Genomic DNA, 20,392 nt, shown 5'->3' with positions numbered 1-20,392 from the left:
AGCCACCTCGGGTTCATACTTGGTGAACTGAGGCCTACAGAGGCAGATCAGCTTGCACAGGTCCACAGAACCAAGGCTGGCACTAGACTTGACACAGCCTGGCTTCTGTTGCTCTAGAGGCCTTTCCTGGCTCTCTGCATACCTGCTCTGCAGGCCTCAGGATGCTAACTCACTGAAATATGCCCTATGAACTCCAAGCAAAGTGAGCCCCGAGGCCAGTTCCTGGCTTCCACCAACGTTGGGGGTGGCAAATGGACATTTACATCAGACTTGCTTTCCCCATGGCTGTCTCCTCCTGTCTACTCCCCATTGCTGCCTGATTTAGGCCCTAGGAATCAAGGGCCAACTCCCCTATGGGTGTACTGGTAGGACCCACCCCCTCATGCCCAGTGCCCAAAATGAAAAGTCCCACCCTCAGCAATCCCCCAAACCATATTCCTTCCCTCACCTCATTGAGGTTAATTTCAATCAGTTGGTCATACTGGCAGCCGGGGTCAGGCACTAAGTGATCCTTGAATTCTTCAGCTAGACTGGCAATGTCTGGAATCAACAAGGGAGGAAAATGAAACAGAAATTGGTTTTGAGACTTTGTTTATTTGTATGTCTGAGTCAGATACCTGCCATTTACCAAGTAGCAGGTTCCAGGCAGTAACTAAGCCAACAGAGGGACAAATCCAACAGCATGGATGCTGTCCCCGCCCACCAGGAACTCAGCCTCCTGAGGGGCTGTCAGCCAGGAACGAGGAGACCTCAGGAGACACGCAGGCTATGGAAAATGGGGTACTGGAGTTAACAAGCACATTCCACCTCAGTGTGTGAGGAGCAGATTTCATTCTCCCTCTGAGAGGGTTCCTCTGTGTAGCCCTGGCTGTCCTGGAACTCACTCTGTAGACCAGGCTGGCCTCGAACTCAGAGATCCACCTGCCTCTGCCTCTTGAGTTGTGGGATTAAAGGCTTGCACCATCACCCACCCGTGAGGAGCAGAATTTTAAAATTTTTTCTTTTGTTTTGTTTGTTTGTTTTTAAATCTATGTGTATTAGTGTTTTGCCATGGGAAGTTTTGGGTCCCCTGAAACTGGAGTTACAAACAGTTGTGAGCTGCCATGTAGGTCCTGGGACTTGAACCCAGGTCCTCTGGAAGAACAGCCAGTGCTTTTAACCACTGAGCTATCTCTCCAGCCCTGAAGAACAGAAATTTTAAGAAGTCACTAGATGGAGAAAGGAGTGAAGGGTACTCCAGGTAGGACTCAGGGCTCCCAGCTTCCCAGGGCCCCTAACCTGTAGTTTCTATCCATTCACCCACACTCCCTTCCCTTTCCAGGTTCCAGGCTTTTATTTCCTTCTTTGAGCTTCAAAGAAATCAAACTAGGCCAGGAAAGGTGCTGTGGGAAGCTGGGAAGCTCCCTCAGTCAGGGAACAGTTCTACAGAAGAGACCCATGTTGCTTCCAGAGCTTCCTGTAGGGGGAATCAGTGACTAGGCCAGAAAGGACCAGAATGCAGCCCTTTTCCTGTGAAACCCACATGGATAACCTCACATGGATATTTAATTTGGATGCCAGACCCCTCCAGAGGCTGAAGAGAAGTACAAATGTCGTATCAGAAGCAGTCACACATGTCTAGTTTGTCATCTATTTGCAGGGACTTTTGTGTCTCTACTTGCAGCCAGCCTCCCTAGGCAGCCTCCCCAGGCTAAGGACTCATGCCCTCAGGACAAGAGTACAACATGGCTGTGTGCTCACACCACTCCACCCTATGAGCTCACCTGCTCGGCCTGTCTTGCTCAGGTACTTCTTCATCCTGTGATTGTATGGGAACACTGATGTGGTGGCCCCAATTTCTGCACCCATGTTGCAGATTGTTGCCATGCCTGTGGAGAAACAGAGCCCAGGGCATGAGGACGCTGGGTACCTAGGTGTGAGCTCTAGTATCTGCAAGGTGGGTACAAAGCTCTTCATGTAGTGAGCTGCATCACTTCCTTCCTGGCCGATAAGACCACCTAGTGGCACTAGGTACTCACCCCTCAAAGCCCATGGCCAATGAACAGACTTCGGCCTTCACAAGCAGAATTCTAGCTGAGAGTCTGGCTTCTGCTCAGCAGAGCACATAGCCATTGTGTACTGAAGCTGGACATGGCCAGCCACTGCCTAGAAGTTACTGTGTCTACCTTGCTTAGAATGGTTCAAGATCATCATAAACAAATAAATACCAGTACTGGATGGACTTAGGTCTAGGTCTGTTTGCCTGCTGTTCTGCCTTCTTTCAGCTACACCATGATGCTACATAAATATTTTTCTAAGTTTAAGCAATAAGAATGAAATAAATCAGGTTCAGAGCATTATACCGATAGTCCTAGCTACTTGGGCGGCACAGACACAAGGCTGTTTGAGCTCAGACAGTTGAAAGCCAGCTGGAGTAACAAAGAATGGCATGGCACCACTGTCTGGTCCAGACAGCATCTTGTAGCACTGGTGTGGCTCAGAGATCCTGGCTTCTGTCAGGGCCTGTCAGCAACTTCACAGCTGGGTTATGTCACAGTAATAAGAGGGAGCTCTTGTTAACTAAGGGGTGTAATAATTCTGCAGGCTACTACAGGGTCTCTGGGACGTTCATGGATCATGCAAGACAGTCCTGTATAGTTCTTGGCCAGGCCCCAGCAGCAGAAGCTAAAGCTGATGTGGGTCCCAACTCAGAGTAGCCACAAGGAAGTTCCTGTCTCTTTACAGTGGTTTCCAGTTGTTCCGTCAGAGCAGCAGGAGGCCCTAACCTGACCTCCACTGCTCCATGTCTACTCTCAGTCCACACACTGCCTGGACAGCCTCAAGGGAAGGCCCCTTCAGCTTCTGTTTCAGGCACATGGCCCAGCCCAGAGTCAGGGGCAGCGTGTGGGGCTGCCATCCTCACCAGTGCAGGAGATGGAGTCGACACCAGGCCCGTGGTATTCCACAATCGCGCCTGTGCCGCCTTTCACCGTCAGGATGCCGGCCACTTTCAGGATCACGTCTTTGGGTGAGGACCAACCGGAGAGGGAGCCTGTCAGCTTCACACCGATCACCTGAAACAGCGGGCAAGACAGTTACAGGCCCTCTGCACCACATACTACGTTCCAGTTAGCAATCAAGGAACGGGGCTTGCGTTCCCACTCCTCTTCTTCAGCCCCACTCCTCACAAAAGAGAATCCAGCCTGGCTCAGCCATTTGGGACCCACAGCCCCCCATGCACCCCAACAGCCTCCCTTCTAGCCAGGCCAGAGCAAGTCCTTCCCTAGCCCTCACCTTGGGACACTTCAGCTCCCAGGGGATCCCAGCCATGACATCCACGGCATCAGCACCCCCTACTCCAATGCAGATGCCTCCCAGGCCACCACCATTGGGGGTGTGGGAGTCAGTGCCGATCAGAAGAACTCCAGGGTATGCATAGTTTTCTAGAATGATCTGAAAAATAATCAAAGATATTAAGCTTAAAAGTCTTTAGCCCAGAATGGAAATGGGACACAAAAAAGGATCTACAGAGCTGTCTTCACTGACACCAGACCACCCGGCCATGCCCAGGTATTCTTGAAGTATGGGGTAGGGGACAGCCTCATTTAATTTAAGCTACTCCTATATGGCCAGGCGGCCTGGGCTCATGAACAGCTTCTATGTGACTTGGGCCTGTAAATGCCTCCCTGTGCCTCAGTCTCTTCATTGTAGTAATAAAAACACTCAGGTCATCTTAACTTCAGGATGTGCTAAGAACCACACAAACTGGCACGTAAGTGTTCTTTGATGGGCCTGGGACAAGTGTGATGAAGAAAGCTCCCAATAGACTCTCAGCCTCGAGTAGTGAACTGTCCAGGGCAGGTGGTACACCTCCCAGGCTTCTCATCAGGGTAGACAGTTCTGTCAGGAACAGGCTTCAGTTCCCACAGGGCATTCAAGTACTGAGATGTCGCGAGTTTCTTCAATGTCTGACAACTTGCTCATCACCCGCCCTGTTTGCCAGGGCTGCTTCATCCAAATCTCCTCCTAGCTGTGAAGGCAGGGGATGCGTGCTCTCTAGAACACTGGGTGAGAAAGCAGAGGCTGGACCCACATCAGTCCTACCCACTGTCCAGGTCCCTCCAAGGGGCTGGACTCACGGGAAGGTAGGTGTCCAGCCCACTCTGTGCCTAGGTGTGTGGCCTACCACCTCCTGTTTCTGTGAGGCCTTGGGCAAGACACTCAGCCTCTCGAGGCTTCAGCTTCCGCTTCTACACAAACAGCCCATCTCACTAGATGACCAAGGTGATTGAATGCCATCATGCCATACAGCTGGGAGAGGCAATATCTGATTATTCTGCTTGAAGCTCCTTCACCTGGGCCCTGCTCATCTGCTTGGTGAAATCAGCCCACTCACAGGCATTAGGAAGAACCAAGGTGATGAGATGTGAGGGCTCTAGGAACTATCGGCACTGAATGTGGGCAGAGTCCCTGGGACATCACAGACACCCAGGTCTCCGCATAAGGTGGGGCATCCGCCCATGGACTTAGCAGGGCACGAAGGGCCTCCATCCCTTCAAAATGGAAAGGGCTGGAAAGGCCGATGCCTTCCACAAAGTGTGGCACCTATATGGAGGAGCAGGCTGGTACTGCTCTCCGATTCCTGGCCCTTTCCTTGCCTGCACCACATGCTAAGATTTGAGAGTAGCAATCACTAAAGCTCCACAAGGTTGGGAAAGTTAGATTCATGACAGTGAGACACACAGAATTCCTGGTAGTGAATGTGGCGTAGCCGCACATGAATTAACATCCAGGAGGAGAGGTTACTGCAGACCTAAGGACTACAGGACTCTTCATCTCAGATGGTAATCTGTCCAGCTGCAACAGTGACCTCAGCAATCTATGAATATTGATAGAGAGATGGAGTGAGGGCCAACAAGTGTGTATTTTGTATATCTGTTTGTTATGAGACAGGGTCCTCTATATAGCTCAGACAGGTCCTGCTATATTATATAGCTCAGGTGGGTCCTGAACTTGGGATCCTCTTCTCTCAGCTCCCAAGTGCTGACATTACAGGCATGCACCATCACATTTTAGGCTAGACTAACATCTAGAACATAACATTAGAACTTAAGCATACAAACACCGAGGACCAAATCTGCACTCACCTGGTCCCATCCTCAGAGCCACATCCATCCCTGTGTCTACAGAGCACATGACATAGTGGAGAAAGCACAGACATCCACTGGGAACATAATTTAAAGGGGCCCACAGAGGCTCCTCTGGAACCTGAATGCAGGGTGTGGGAAGGCCGAGGAGGTTAAACAGGTTAACAGGTAAGTTGGAAAGCTAAAGCAGGGTCTGCCAGTTCAATGGTGGCAAGGCTGGAGTTCTGTTTGAATGAACCTGCTGTGATAAGGAGGGGCAGAAAGTAAAGCCCCATGGTATGCAAGGAGTGTGGTGGTTTGAATAAGAAAGGCCCATATAGTCAAACACTAGCCACCAGGGCTGAAAAGATTGAAAGGATTTGGAGGAAGGGTGTCACTGGGGGTGAGCTCTGACTTTAAAAGCCCATGCCAAGCCCAGACTCTTGATCTTGCCTAAGGATCAGAATATAGTTCACAGTTACTGCTCCAGCATCTGCCTGCATGCTGCCATGCTCCTCCATCATGATGACAATGGACTAAACCTCTGAACTGTAAACAAGTCCCTAGTCAAATGCTGTGGGATAATGCCCTTGTACACTATGAAGATTTGTCACTCCTGTTGGTTTAATAAAACATTGATTGGCCAGAAACCAGGCAGGCAGTGTAGGCGAGGTGACCAGACGAGGAGAAAGCTGGGAAGAGATGGAATCACCAGACAGACAGAAAGGAAGAAAGATGAGAATGCTGGACTGAGAAAAGCTACCAAGCCATGTGGCTAAACATAGACAAAAATTATGGGTTAATTTATACATAAGAGCTAGTTATAAGCCTGAGCAATAAGCCGAACAGTTCATAATTAATATAAGCCTCTGTGTTTATTTGGGACTGAAGAGCTGCGGGACCGGGCAGGACAGAAACTTCCATCTATAGTTAAATGTTTTCTCTTATAATAATTGCCTTGGTCATGACTGTTTCTTCACAGCAACAGATCAGAGACTAAAACACATGGTTCCTGGAAATGTCATGTTTTAAGAATCATGCAGAAGGCTTAGTAGAGACCAAGGGCAGGTATGAGCATCCACCACTCACAGCCCCAAACTTTGGCTTAAGAGCTGCCAAAAAGGCCTAGGCCTTTGAGCTAAAATGAAATAGGGATACCTGGATTGGGGTGCCCTCCATAACAAAAGGCCAACTGAAAGTAGGTCCATATGCCTTCATGCCCTATTGCAGAGAAAGACTCTGGTCCTTGCAGGCTGTGTGACATGGCAGCCCTGTCACCCTGGCAGCCCTGTCCTAAAGGGCAATGCAGTAATCCATTCTTGGCTCTGGTCTCAAAGTTGGGCAGAGCCAGGGGCCCAAGCAGGGTCAGATGACAGGTTGACTCAGCTCCTCTGCAAGGAGCAGGTAGCAAGGCTTGGGATGGAGGTAGGGAGAAGAGTCACCTTGGAAATGCAGAGGATGGGTAGTTAATGAATATACACTAGGTTAGTCCTCAGCAGCCCCTTCTGATAGAAGGAAAGCAGTACACACGTACGTACACACACACACACACACACACACACACACACATTTTTGTTTTGTTTTTTGAAACAAGGCCTCAATATGTAGTCCAGAACTCACAAAGATCTACCGGCCTCTGCCTCTTCCAATATTGAGATTAAAGGTATATATGCCACCCTGCCTGGCCAACATTCATTCATTCTGAGGAAGGGTCTCACATTGTAGCTCAGGCTCTTTAGAACTCATCTTTGTAGCCCAGGTTGGCCTCAAACTCACAATAACCTCTTGCATCAGCCTCCTGAGTGCTATGATTAGAGGTGTGCCTACCATACTGACTTTGTGGGAAAATGTCTGCCAAATTCAACCCCATTCTTAGAGGACTCTGGAAAAGCACCTGCTAACACAGCCTATGACATCAGCACTTCCGTCCTTCAGAGTCAACTGGCAAAAGGGACCAAGCAGGGCTCCCTGTTGATACAGGCTACAGAGCACCATGGCGGAGCAGAGCACTCAGGAGCAGATCCCTACTGCACAATTAGCCGGGAGGCTGTCACTAGGTGAGGATATTAATCTCTCTGCCTCGCTTTCCTCCTTTGTAAAGTACGTTACAGTAAAACTCGTTACTTCACAAGGTTGTGGTAAGTATTAATAAGTTAATATCTTCATTATTTTTAAATTTATCATGGGAAAGAGCTCAATTGGTATAGTACTTGCCTTGCATTTATAGGGCCTTAGAGTCCATAACCCAGCACTACAAATAATTGTAGTTATTTTTAAAAATTCTTTCAGAGGTACTTATGTGTATGAATGTTTTGTTCGCATGTATGTCTACGCACCACGTGAACACCTGGGGCCTGTGAAATCAGGATAGGGCTTCACACCCCCTGGATCAGCTACCCACACAACTGGACTAAACACTTATGAGAAAAACACCACACACAAACAGCATATTAGAGAATGTAGCTCAAAAGCACATCTGGGGTTCCCCAACTCCACAGAAAGAACAGTACTTGAACTACAGGTATGAACCAACATATCTAACTTCTATCCCTTCTCTAAGCATGCTTTCAAGCATTTATATTTCTGTAAACTATAGTTACAAACCTATAATCCCAGTACTCAGGATGATATGGCCCCAGCACGCCTGTACATCTCTCCCAAGCCTCAAGTCCCCAGCAGGCCTGGAACATGCTGTCTCGTTACCAGAGTGAAACCTGGCCTTGGGGCCCTTGGAAAGACAGGCTAAGCCATGTATTACCTGGTGAATGATTCCAGATCCAGGCCTCCAGAAGCCCACGCCATACTTGGCACCTGCAGTTGCCAGGAAATTGTACACTTCCTGGTTTATGTCCTATAAAATCAATAACCAGAGCATTAGTTTGATCTGGGATGACCTCACACTTCATACTTCCTCCCCCGCGGTGCTGACATAATGGCATCATGAATACAAGTCTTCCCTCATAGGGCTTCTCAAAATAATTCCAGAGGGCTTGGCTACTGGCCTGCAGTTTCAGCGGGCAAGGCCCAGGGAGAGAGATAGCTCCATCTCCATGACACCTGGCCAGGGGGACAGTCTGGGAACATGTCCCTGTCCTGTGCCTCAGTCTCTTTGTAGAAGGAACAGGGCAGGATACTTGACAAAGGCCCCTTTGGCACTCGATTCCCTAGCCAGGGCCAATAGCGAAGGAGGTGTCATATATGTATCTGTCTACTAGGGTGGACACAGAGTGAGGGGGTCTTCTAAAGGAAGCAAGGGGACCAAGTAGACATCCTGGTTTTGCTTCTCCATTGAGTTGTGGGTACCTGTCTGGAATCTCAGCTACCACTTACTGAATGCAAATTAATATCAAGCTAAACAGCGCGACAACTCATTTAGGAAGTAGACAAGACAGTTGTCAAATCCATTTTAGAGATGTGTGGGGCGTTTACCCACCACCCCCACAGTTCCCCAGAGTTTTCTTGAGTGTGAGCAGCAGGAAATACTAGATAGAAGGATTTATTGCGGAGAATATCACGGAGATAAACAGATAAAAAATAAAGGATAGCCTCGAGAGGGCCTGGAATCTTTTCCAACGGCCCCGACTGTCTCTGCCCCAGGGTTTTTATAGAGACGCCAAGGGGTGGAGCAAAAGACCTCCTCCCCCAGCACAGCCAAGTGCAGACCATCCCAGACACCTGCACTCAGGCCCGTGGTCCTAATCATCCTCTATGCGGACCTGCTGGGTAAAGCCACGAGGAACCCGAGAACGGGCTCCCACAGAGCTGGAAAACCAGAGGCTCATGTGAGGCCTGTCCAGCCACAGACCTGGAGAATCCTGACAATCCAAGGCTGTTGCCTCTGAAAAGGGTAAAAGACTCCACCTGTGAGCACCTAGCCAGTGCCAGGACATAGTAAGTGCACAGTACTCGGTAATACGTTTGACAGGTCCCAGGTAAAAGGCTGCTAACTGGGTGGGCCATTGATCTGAAAGGATGGGATCCATTGTTCCCATTTAGCCTGTCATTTGAAGGCAGTTCCCTGGAGGAAGGGAAGAATCATAGCAAAGCTGTGAGGGCAAACTTTATCTGATAAGGCATGGCCACGGACATGTGAGACTGACCAGTAACAAAAAGGATAGCGCTGTGGTAGATTCTAGTGCTGAAAAGGAGGAACAGATCCCACACTTCATAAACACCCTGAAAAAATACTTCATGTAAACTCCCGCCGGCCAGTGTGTCCTTCTGAGAGTCCACTTGGTCTCCAAGTAAAAGAACGGCAGACAAGTTGTGTTACCAGAGCAATCCTTTCTAATTAATAATTAATACACTGGCCTTGTCTTTTACAAACCAGTCACTTGCGAAATTGGGACCCAGGGCAGGAGGGTGGATACATTTCTTTATGGGAGGGTGGATGTCTCAAAAGTGATGCTGAAACAGCCTGGAACCTTCTCTGGCTATGAGACTCTCGACAGAGCACTCCCTGTCTCTGGGTCGGAAACGATAACACATGCAGAACTGACCATATTCCTCCTTCTAACTCTGCATGTTTCTCCGATACTCAGGTTGAAAGTGAGCCAAGGCAGGTTAAGTAGGACCTGTAAGAGTCTCTGCCCTCGAGAATGCACTGACGCTGTTACTGTGGATTGCGTTCCTGATAAAGGGAGTAAGTCCTGCCTGATGTTTCCCGGCTCACCCACGTTTGCTCGCCCATCTACCCCATGACAGCACAGACTTTCCATCCTTCAGAATGGAGCCGAATGAACTTCTATAGTATATAATTTCCCTTGTCTGTAATGGCCTGTTAGGGCAGCAGGAAACAGTCTTCCCATGACTCTAGGATGGTAGAAACAGCCTTTCCCACAGCCCTCAAGGCCCTGCCTGCCTCATACCATTCTGTCTTCCCACAGGGCTCAGGCCTGGAGTCTCCTCTTGATTCGTGTAAGTTTCTAGTTTCTTCCTGTCTTAGGCCCTTTGTATATTCACTTACTCATTTATCTGTTTATCTAATTTATTTATTTAGGAGGGAGGGTGGTGTGAGAGAGGGTCAAGGGTTCAAAAGCCCAAGTTGGCCTCAAACTTACTGTGTAGCTGGGGATGATCTTGAACTCCTGATCCATGTCTCTACCTCCCAAGTGCTAGAATTACAGGCATGCTCCACTACCCCTGGCCTTTGCTAATCCCTCTTGAATTTCTTCCTCCAGTTATCTGTTTAAGTGTCAGTTTATAGTCCCATCTCCAAAGGAGCTGCTCCCACCCCTTTCCCAAATCTCAATCAGACCTCTTCTTATAACACAGAGCATATACTTTCCCTTCCCACTGCAATGACTTGGTTTCGGAAACTGTTCTCCATATAGAACTTTAAGGTCTGTGAGGGACAGGCTCCTGCTAATCTAGTTCCCACTTAACAATTCCTGCTATTGCACCTAACATGTAATGAATGTTCAATAAATAAACATTTGTTGACTACAAGAAGGGATGAGAGCTGAAATCTATGGTTCTGTGAACCACATCTCCACCACAAATGGTGGCCCTGCATGGGAGTTTTTTCAGGGTCCCTGGTCTCTGCAGCCCCTGGCCCTGCAGACATGTAACATGATCACCCCTCAGCAGCTAATGTTGAAGTTGCTAGTCTGTAGACAGGACATGATTTCAGCTAAGTGGAAAGTACCACTGTACCCCTGGGACACCATGGGTGGGTAACAGTGACAAAAGGCTAGAATGGGAAGGATGGCTGCCCCTCAGTGTTTCCCAAGAGCCTGAGAGGCTCTTTGAGCCAGGCTGACCCTAGTAGCTGGAGTACTTTGTTTTTTTTAGCTGGAGCACTTTCAATCACATGCTCTGCTCTGTGCCAGCTGGGCCTTAGGCCTGCCAGCATTCACCTCTTGCCAGTGTCCTCCCAAAGAGTACTCACTCCCACTGCCAGCGGCAGGGAGCAGGCGAGCCTAGGGTTGGGAGGCACAGGGCCAGATCTAGGAACAGCACACAGGAAGGTACCATAAGCTTGGAGGCCTGGGAGAAGGAGCATGGGTTAATTTCACAAGATGGGAAATTCAGCTCTGAGTGGCAGTTTCAGTGGCACACAGCCATTGTGAGTTTTGAGTAAAACTCACAAAAGAAATGGCCTGGAAGGAGGCTGTCAGCGTGAGATCTCTAGAGTGAGAATGAGAGCAGTCTACCACTCCTGCAGCTGGGAGATTCAATTCATGGTGACCCTCAGAGGCCAGAAGAGAGCAGGAGAGAGGGCACACGTGACATGGATGCAGACATGGGAAGATGGGCTGCTGGGACAGAAAGAACCCTGACTCCAGGCACCAGTATCATGTACCAGCACACCTGGCTCTTCTGTAGCACTTCTCTCTCTCTCTCTCTCTCTCTCTCTCTCTCTCTCTCTCTCTCTCTCTCTCTCTCTTTCTTTTTTTCTGAGACAGGGTTTCTCTATGTAGTCCTAGCAGTCCTGAAATTCACTCTGTAAATGAGGCTGTTCTGGAACTCAAAGATCCACCTGCCTCTGCCTCCCAAGTGCCGGGATTAAAGGTGTGCACCATCACTGCCCTGCTTATTTATTTATTATTATAAAAGTGTGTGTGTGTGTGTATACTTTAATGTAGGTGTCAATTGAGGCCAGAGGTATCAGATGCCCCTGGAGCTGGAGTTGCAGGTGGTAGTGAACTGCCTGATGTGGATCCTCTGAAGAACAGTATGTGCTTTCTTAAATCTGGAGCCATCTCCCCAGCCCAGCAGCAGCACTTTCTAACAGCAAGCAGATAATGTTTTCTGTGCTCAGACCAAGGACAGCTGTTATTTCCTAACATCTTCACAACACCAGATTTCGTTTCTAGTATTAGGAAAAATTAAAAGCAAGCCTGAAAAATATGCTAAACCCAGCCAGGCAGTGGAAGGCAGAGGCAGGTAGATCTCTGTGAGTTCAAGGCCAGCCTATTTTACAGAGTTCCAGGACAGCCAGGGATACAGAGAAACCCTGTCTGGAAAAACAAAAACAAACAAACAAAAATGCTAAACCTTGGGGCTGGGGAATGGCTCAGTGGTGGAGCATTTGCCTGTCATACAGGAGGCTCTGGGTCCCACCCTCAGGTCCTCAGTGCCATGAAAACAGACCGAGTCCAGCAGCTCATGAGAACTCGGCAGTGCCCCAGCAGACTGCAGCATGGGCTCTACCTCCCGTCCCCCATGCCACACCCTGCCACCAGTCCCTGTCGCCACCTGGGGCTCACCTTGGCCCGGCGCAGGTCTTTCTCACCCCCAACCTGGGCCTCAATCAGATGGTCACAGTGGATGGTTGATGGCACAGCCACCTTGGGCAGCCCACTGCTAATGAACTGTAGCATGGCCATCTGGGCTGTGGCATCCTGCATGGCCACCCGGTCAGGCCGGAGACGCAGGTATGTCTTTCCTCGCTCGATCTCCTGGTTGGCTGGGTCATCCAGGTGTCCGTATACAATCTTCTCTGAGAGTGTCAGAGGCCGGTTCAATCTGTGGGCAGAAGGAAGGTAGCCTGGTGGCAGCTTTGCGACTCAACTACCACAGTTTCTCCCTCTCCATGCTTATGGCAGTGAGCAGGCATAGGAGAATCTATGTGCCTGATTCCAAGATGCACTTGGGCAGGATCCAATCAGTGCTGTTCCCTGTGGCATCTCTAGAACATAGGGAAGTGCCTGGCATTTACTGTGGTGATTTGAAATTTACTTGGAGAACAAGTGAATGTCAGCGTCACAGGAGATAGGCCAGGTGTGGTGCATGCCCGCAATCCCAGCACTTGGGAGGTGGGGCTCAGGGGTCGCATCAATATCATCCTTGGCTATGTACCAAGCTAAAGGCCATGCTAAAGGCCATGGTTACATGAAGTTCTACTTCAAAAAAAAAAAAAATCAAAATAAACATCATAGAAGATAACAGGTCAATTTTTTTCAAAGAATATTTGCTTTTCTATTACACTACTCTACTATCCAGCAGTTATCAACATACACATCCTCATCTGATGTTAATTACATTCTTTTTTAAAGATATATTTTATATGTATGAGTGCTCTATCTGCATGGATAACTTTATGCCAGAATCAGATATCAGATCCCACTGCAGATGGTTATGAGCCGCCATGTGGTTGCTGGGAATTAAACTCAGGTCCTCTCCAGTCCTTAATTACATTCTTGTTATTTAATAAACATTTGAACAGACGCAGACTCAGCAGAGAGATGTTAACAGCTCAAACTCAGAACCTACAGCCTGAGTCTTGTCTGGGATCCCCTACTTTTGGGGACCTTTCTCCTGTGTCCCTAGCCACACTAACACAGGGAACCCTATCAACATTACCTTCACTCGGCTTGCGGCAGCACAGTGCATGAATGTCCATCTCACATGTGTAATGCCTGCTTCTCTCTTCCAAAGGTTTCCCTGCCAGGCTGACTCACTTGCACCTGAGACGTGTGGCTTTCGGCTCCACCTTTTACTTAGGCTTCTCTTCCTAGATCCCAACTCTCATGAGGGTTCATGGCACCTTTCCACGTAAAGATAAATATAGCAATCGAGCCAATCCCTCAAATAGGCACAGACTCTACCAGGACTCAAGTACTTCCCCCTCACGAGCATCCCACCCATAGACCAAAGTCAATTCTCCACATAGCATCCTAGCCACTTTGCTGTCTGCCCACACAACACAGCAGCCATATATACCCCAACTCTGCCTCCCACCATTCTAGAAACTTCTGATGAACTTGAGACTGCCTAGGAAGAATCAGAGTCACCCAGAGCCCACAGGCCGTGGGTGTGGGTGACATGACACCCGGAGTCAGAAGTTCTGGTCATAGCTGACCCTGTTACTAAACCTCCTAAGGGACCAAAGGAACGAACTGGCTTCCCCACGGAGTCCCTATCTGCCGACCTCGAAGTACAGGACCAGACTGGAGACCGAAGCTTACACTTACAGCATTTCCTTTGTTTTGGGCCTCAAACTCATGACAGCCATCCACTAGCAGTACAAGATGAAGCTGAACTCCACAGCCAATGCCAAGCTGGTCAGGGATGCAGAGCAAGACCCTTATCCTCCTCAAACAAACCAACAAAGACACCCTCGAGAAACAGCTCTACAGAGGTATAATCACACTGACAGCTGCATACAGGGTAAGTAGCTCAGATGTAGAGCAGAAGATGCTAGGCCCTGTACTCAGTCCTTACCACCTCACACACACATACCATGCCTTTCCCAATCCACCATGGATCTGCATTCTGTCACTGAAGGTGAGTGTTATTAGGGTACTTAATTCTGGGATGTTTTAAAAGATGTATTGTTTATATGTGTGTGTGGACATGTGTAAACAAGTAACTGCAGAAGCCAGATGACTGCATTGGAGTCCCTAGAGCTGGAGTCGTAGGCGGCTGGTTGTAAGCTACCCAACCTAGGTGACAGGAATTGAACTTGGGACCTCTGGAAAAGAGCCATCTCTCCAGCCTCTACTTTAGGATTTCTTAAGAAATTGGTGTGTCTAGCTCATTTTCTACTTACAGTGTAGATGAGGAAACTGAGGTACTGGAAGGAAAATGAGTCCCCCAGGCCCCAAAGCTACAGTACAAAACTAGAGTCAGGGAGCCAGCAGGTGAGCTGCGCCTGTGTCTTCATTCTGACTCTGTGCGGTCAACACTGGCATGGCCAGCGTGACCGTGCGGCAAATGCAGACCCTTCCATTTCTTCTGCCTGCCTGGGCCCAGCTCCTAACCTCAGTCTCCTAAGCCCTTGAACTAAGCGCTCTTCTCTAAGATCCTGGCTGTGCAGTCCAGCAGCTCAACCAGCAGATCTAAGGACCTCTAGGTCTGTGTCATGAGAGCCTCCAGTAAAAACAGCAGGAGCCTGAGGTCCAGGGGCTGGCCATCGGTTTGCAGCAGCATGTCCCAGGCTGGTGGGTGGCAATGACTCACTGTGTGGAACAGAGCTTCTCTTTCTGGGCACAAGAGAGCTGAAAAATAGCACCAAGACCTTGAAAGCAAACGTCTGAAATGCTAGTTTCAAAAACAAAACAAAAGCCAGACAAAAAACAACCCGACACTGGGCTGGTGGGTTATGGCTCAGAAGGGTAGGCTCTTGCCTGGAAGCCTGATGACCTCAGTGTGACCCACGATGACTACACACACACACTAAATAGAGTGTGATAAAAAGACCCAGAGCCTGACAAATGAGGAAACATTCATCATTACATCCCCTGTGATTGAGGGCGAACTGGGTCCTCTATGTTTATCTGTCCCTTTGTTGTTCTGGGTGGCAGAGACCTAGTTCCTGTCAAAGGCACAGGGTGGAGGAAGAGTCCCCTGGCAATGTTCTAGCCTTCTTTAAAGTTCTTTAGACTAGCTTGATCTTGTTCAGGTTTTGTGGATGCAGTCACAGCCACTGGACATTCATGTTTGATCAAAACATAACATGCATGTTTGAAATTCTCCATAAAATAAAACAATTCTTTAGAATAGAACTGTTTTTGGAATAGCCCCAATCTCCACTTTTCCTCTATGTCACGGTTTTTCACCCCTGGCACTCTGCACACTTGGCGCCAGGTGACTCTGCTATGGGGCTGTCCTGTGCACTGTGGGATAGTTACTGGTGTTATCCGCCCCTACTCACTATATAACAACCCTTCACTATCTCAAGTAAAGATAATCAAAAATGTCTCTGCACATTGCCGAGTATTCTCCTGGAGCAAATCAACTGTCCGAGGGTCACTAGTTTATGGCAACAATGAGAACTGAACAACCCATGTCTGATTACCAGGAACATACAGATAGTCACTGAACTTCTCTGGTTAATGCAGGATTGGGAAAAAAAAAAAAAAAAATCAATGGAATTTTTTGTTTTGTTAATTTATTGATAAAGTTAAAATTCAAACATTTCCATTGCCTTAAAAGCTTGGTCCTCCTAACACTGGGAACAGGGCCTGTCTCTGACTCTTACTGGCTTTTTGGACCCTACTCCTCAAACTGGGTCTCCTTGCCCAGCCTTAATATATGGGCAGGTGCTTAGTCTTACTGCAGTTTGATATGCCATGTTTTGTTGATACTCATGGGAGACCTGGTCTTTCCTAAACAGAAATGAGGAGTAGATTGGGGTGTGGGAACAGAGAGAGTAGTGGGGAGGGACTTGGAGGAGAGGAGGGAGGGGAAACTTCAGCCGGGATGTAAAATAAATACATAAATTTATTAAAAATTTTTAAAAAATAGAGTTCAAAGCCAGGAAGAAAAAAAAGGTGTTTTTGTTGCTTCAGCCAATTGCATATAGTAAAAACTAAATGACAAGAAAACTGGGTATGGTAAACTGGATGTGGCAGTGCATACCTTTTCTTTTCCTTTTTTTTTTTTTTTAGTTTTTCGAGATAAGGGTTTCTCTGTGTAGCTTTGGTGCCTGCCCTGGATCTCGCTCTGTAGACCAGGCTGGCCTCGAAGTCACAGAGATCTGTCTGGCTCTGCCTCCCAAGTACTGGGATTAAAGGCGTGCACCGCCATTGCCTGGCTGGTAGTGCACACTTTTAATCCTAGCACTTAGGAGGCAGAGACAAGTGGATCTGTGAGTTTGAGGGCAGCTTGGTCTATAGAGCAAATTCTAGGACAGCCAGGGTTACACAGAGAAACCTTATCTTTAAAAAAACAAACAAACAAACAAACTCTAAATGGCAAGTAATACTTTCTGGTCAAGTCATCATGAAGCTCACTTCTGTACCAGCTCTCCTTCCAAGCATGATGAAGAACAGAGTACATATCTTGAAGATGAGAGGAAAATCCATTATCTTCCCACTGGGCAGTGGTCAGGGTCTCAAAAATAAATTGATTCCTAGAGAAAAGTATTTGGACAAGGTCCTGTATTGGTGGGACAGTGGTTCTCCACTCTGGTTGCACTTTAGAAATAGCTGGGAGTCTGGCCAGTACTGCCCACATTTTGATGTCACCAGTCCCTAGAGGATCCTGTTTTTTTGTCTGTTTTGTTTTTTGTTTTGGTTTCCAGAGACAAGGTTTCTCTGTGTAGCCTTGGCTGCCTCCCAAATACTAGGACTAAAGACGTGGACCACCATGCCCAACATATGCACACATGCATACACACAATAAATAAAATGTAATTTTAAAAATAATACTAGGGGCTGGAGAGATGGCTCAGAGGTTAAGAGCACTGGCTGCTCTTCCAGAGGTCCTGAGTTCAATTCCCAGCAACCATATGGTGGCTCACAACCATCTATAGTGAGATCTGGTGCCCTCTTCTGGTGTGCAGGCATACATGCAGGCAGAACACTGTATACATAATAAACAAATAAATCTTAAAAAAAAATAAATAAATAAAAATAATACTAGAACCGCTGGGTGGTAGTGGCTCATGCCTTTAATCTCAGCAACCAGGAGGCAGAGCCAGGTGGATCTCCATGAGTTTGAGGCCAGCCTGGTCTACAGAGCAAGATCCAGGACAGGCACCAAAACTACAGAGAAACTGTCTTGAAAAAAACCAAAAAAAAAACAAAAAACAAAAACCAAAAAACAAAAAACAAAAAAACTACTAGAACCAATGCTGGGACCCTTAGAGTCAGACTGAGTGCAGGCTCCACCATTCAACAGACTTAGAACTTCAAAGGTAGTTTGTTTCCCAGTCTGGCACTCCTGATGCTTCTGCCTCCACCTCTCAAGTGCTGGGACTGCAGGCATGCACCATCATTCCAGGCCTGCTAGGCCTCTTCCTATTATTCCTTGGAAAAGGCCAGAAGTTCCAATGCAAAGGTTTTCCTCTGTGGGGCCTTTGTCTCCTGAATACTAGATCCTGCCACCCACACTCCCGATGCCTTCTGAGAGGGAAGCAGCTCTCGGTTGGCACGTCCAACTCTCCACAGCCTTACCGTTTGCGGACAATGTTAATGTTCTTCTCTAGCAGGTCATAGCGGATGTACTCGTTGGGCTCAAAGTGGCTCATGGCCACCTTGGCCCGTTGGCACAGGACAGAGGCTACATGGTACTGTCGAACACCCAGGGCCTTCTGCAAAACAGAAGAAAACAGTACTGTCAACGGGTTTCTCAAGGGTCTACATCTGAAAGACAGGTCCACATGGTGAAAAAAGGAATCAAGTGTCATGAGCTGCTCCGTAGCCTTGGTTCCCTTCACTGCAGCATGGGTGACTTATCAGCCACAGAAACCATCCCAAAAGGAGAAAATGGGAGGAGTCATAGCAGACTCACCAGCTCAAAGTCAAGTTCTACCGCGTAAGTTACAATAGCCAAAGAAAAGACCTCACTGGCTAGTCCTAGAGGACCAGCAACAGTCCTGGGGACCACTCAGGGACACTATGTGTGAAAGTCCGAGCAGCTCTGAAGCAATGCCCACAATACAGCTAGAACTCTGTCCACAGAAAGCTCCCTGAGGGTGGAGGAAGGCTCCCTTACTACCTGGCACATCTCACAGATGTGTCCAACATGTGTTTCCTAGCTAGAAGAATGAATGAGCAAAGCCTCTCCTAAGCTTTGGTCATTACCTCACCCCTTCAAAAGGTGTTGCACAACTCCCTTGTCTTTTAACATATGGTACACTTCTTGATTTCTATGCAAGGGTAAGTGATGCTGAGTAACTTTTAATGTAGGCCATTAAAGGGCTAGCTTCTGTTAGGCTGCCTCTGTTTGGCCTGCTCTGGGAGAAGACAATCATCGTGTTGTTAAGACATAAGCAGTTCAGGGAGAGGTCCACTCAGAGAGGAACAGGCCTCCTGTAGACACCAGCACTGCCTTGTAAATGAGCCACTGGCAAAAGAATGCTTCTGCTCCAACACAAGCCTTCAGAAAACTGCAACCCTAGGTAACATTTGAAAAAACACAAGGCAAGCACTCTACTACTGACCTATATCACTCATCCTGACTGTATCTGCTTAAGGGAGCCCATCCCCAAATCCTGGACTATAGAAACTGTGAGAGGTAAATGGTGACTGTTGTTTTAAGCCTCGAATTTGAGGCCTTTTTGTTACGCAGCAATCAGTAAACAATAGGATGGAGGATATTCTAGTTAATTTTAAAACTCTGGATGACAACATTAACAGAGAAGGTGACCAAGAAAGGGTAAATTAATCTGTCAGGTATGGTTTCTATTGCTGTGATAAAACACCATGACCAAAAAGCAACTTGGGGAGGAAAGGGTTTATTTCATTTACACTTCCAGCTAACAGTCCATTACTGAAGGAAGTCAGGGCAGAAACTGATACAGAAGCCATGGAGGAGTGCTGCTTACTGGCTTGCCCAGCATCCAGGACCACCAGCCCAGGGGTGGCACCATCCACCATCCCACATCAATCACCAATCAGGAAAACGCCCCTTAAGCTTGCCCACAGGCCAATCACTGAGTCTTTTCTCAGTTGAAGTTCCCTCTTCCAAACTGACTCTAGCTTGTGTCAAGCTGACATGAACTAGCCAGCCCAGAGCCCACAGAAAGGACAGTAGAAAAGGAAGACTGATGCTCTATCTAGGTGTCCTTCCTAAGGGTGTTCTCTGTGAAAGAGAAAATTGATGCTGATGACCCAAGTCCTTCCTCAGTTTCCTAGAGACTACGATTGAATCCCTATCAATCTCCACAGCAGAATTTAGTGCAGGTCCTCAGCTGCTATTCTGTTCAGGTCACCCTGTGCTGAGAACAGGCCACCTCACCAAGCAGCATCCTTCTTCACTAATGGCCTTCCTTCCCAACACAGAGCTCAGGTCTGTTTGTCCTTCAGCTTAAAATCCAGCACCAAAGCCTTGCTGTCTGCCTCTCTAGCTAGGTGTCAAAGACTCCTGCCCTACGACACATCAGAGGACCTCCCTATGGCAGGGCGTGGAAAAGACAAGGTATTTCTGCAGCAACTACACCCAGACTAGAACAGAGAGAACAGAGAGTAGGACAGAGTGGTTGCCATCTGGGTCGTGTTAGGCACAGCCACTGGTCCTGTGAGCAATTTTAGATGACTGACCCTCAAGCACTAACTCTTCACAGAGCTTTGTGAAAACCAGGAGAGAATACATCAAGCTCTAAGTAGTTCCAGTATTTTTTTAATGTATTTCTTTGAGATAGAGACTCACTTTGTAGCCCTGGCTGGCCTGGAACTCGTTGTGTAGACCAGGCTGGCCTGTGCCTCTGAGATTAAGGCATGTGCCACCAAGCCCAGCCTTAGTTTGGGTTCTTATTGCCCCATGCACTGATGAGTACCTCTCTGTGTCCTGCACAAAATGAGAAGCTAAACAGCTGTGGCAAAGCTTCCTTTTCACCAACAGCTTAGTGTGGAAACAACCGACCCACATCTGTACCTGGACCTATTTGTCCAATT

General features: G+C 48.0%; 1 protein-coding gene across 1 annotated transcript in view; it reads right to left on the bottom strand.

The window, feature by feature from the left end:
- Positions 1-20,392, bottom strand: part of Aco2 (aconitase 2) — a 43,081-nt gene that overhangs the window by 9,083 nt on the left and 13,606 nt on the right. Inside the window, exons 2-8 of the mRNA XM_052748416.1 lie at positions 17,951-18,087; positions 12,317-12,575; positions 7,864-7,956; positions 3,274-3,432; positions 2,903-3,053; positions 1,764-1,868; positions 449-540 (exon numbers count right to left, since the gene is read on the bottom strand). Of these exons, the coding sequence (XP_052604376.1) occupies positions 449-540; positions 1,764-1,868; positions 2,903-3,053; positions 3,274-3,432; positions 7,864-7,956; positions 12,317-12,575; positions 17,951-18,087 (996 nt within the window). The remainder of the gene's footprint in view (positions 1-448; positions 541-1,763; positions 1,869-2,902; positions 3,054-3,273; positions 3,433-7,863; positions 7,957-12,316; positions 12,576-17,950; positions 18,088-20,392) is intronic.

This window comes from Peromyscus californicus, unplaced genomic scaffold (assembly GCF_007827085.1).
Source record: "Peromyscus californicus insignis strain IS unplaced genomic scaffold, ASM782708v3 Scaffold_20__1_contigs__length_68692818, whole genome shotgun sequence".
Classification (NCBI taxonomy): Eukaryota; Metazoa; Chordata; class Mammalia; order Rodentia; family Cricetidae; genus Peromyscus; species Peromyscus californicus.
The sequence above is the reverse complement of the archived record's forward strand: the minus strand, read 5'-3'. Positions and strand labels throughout refer to the sequence as shown.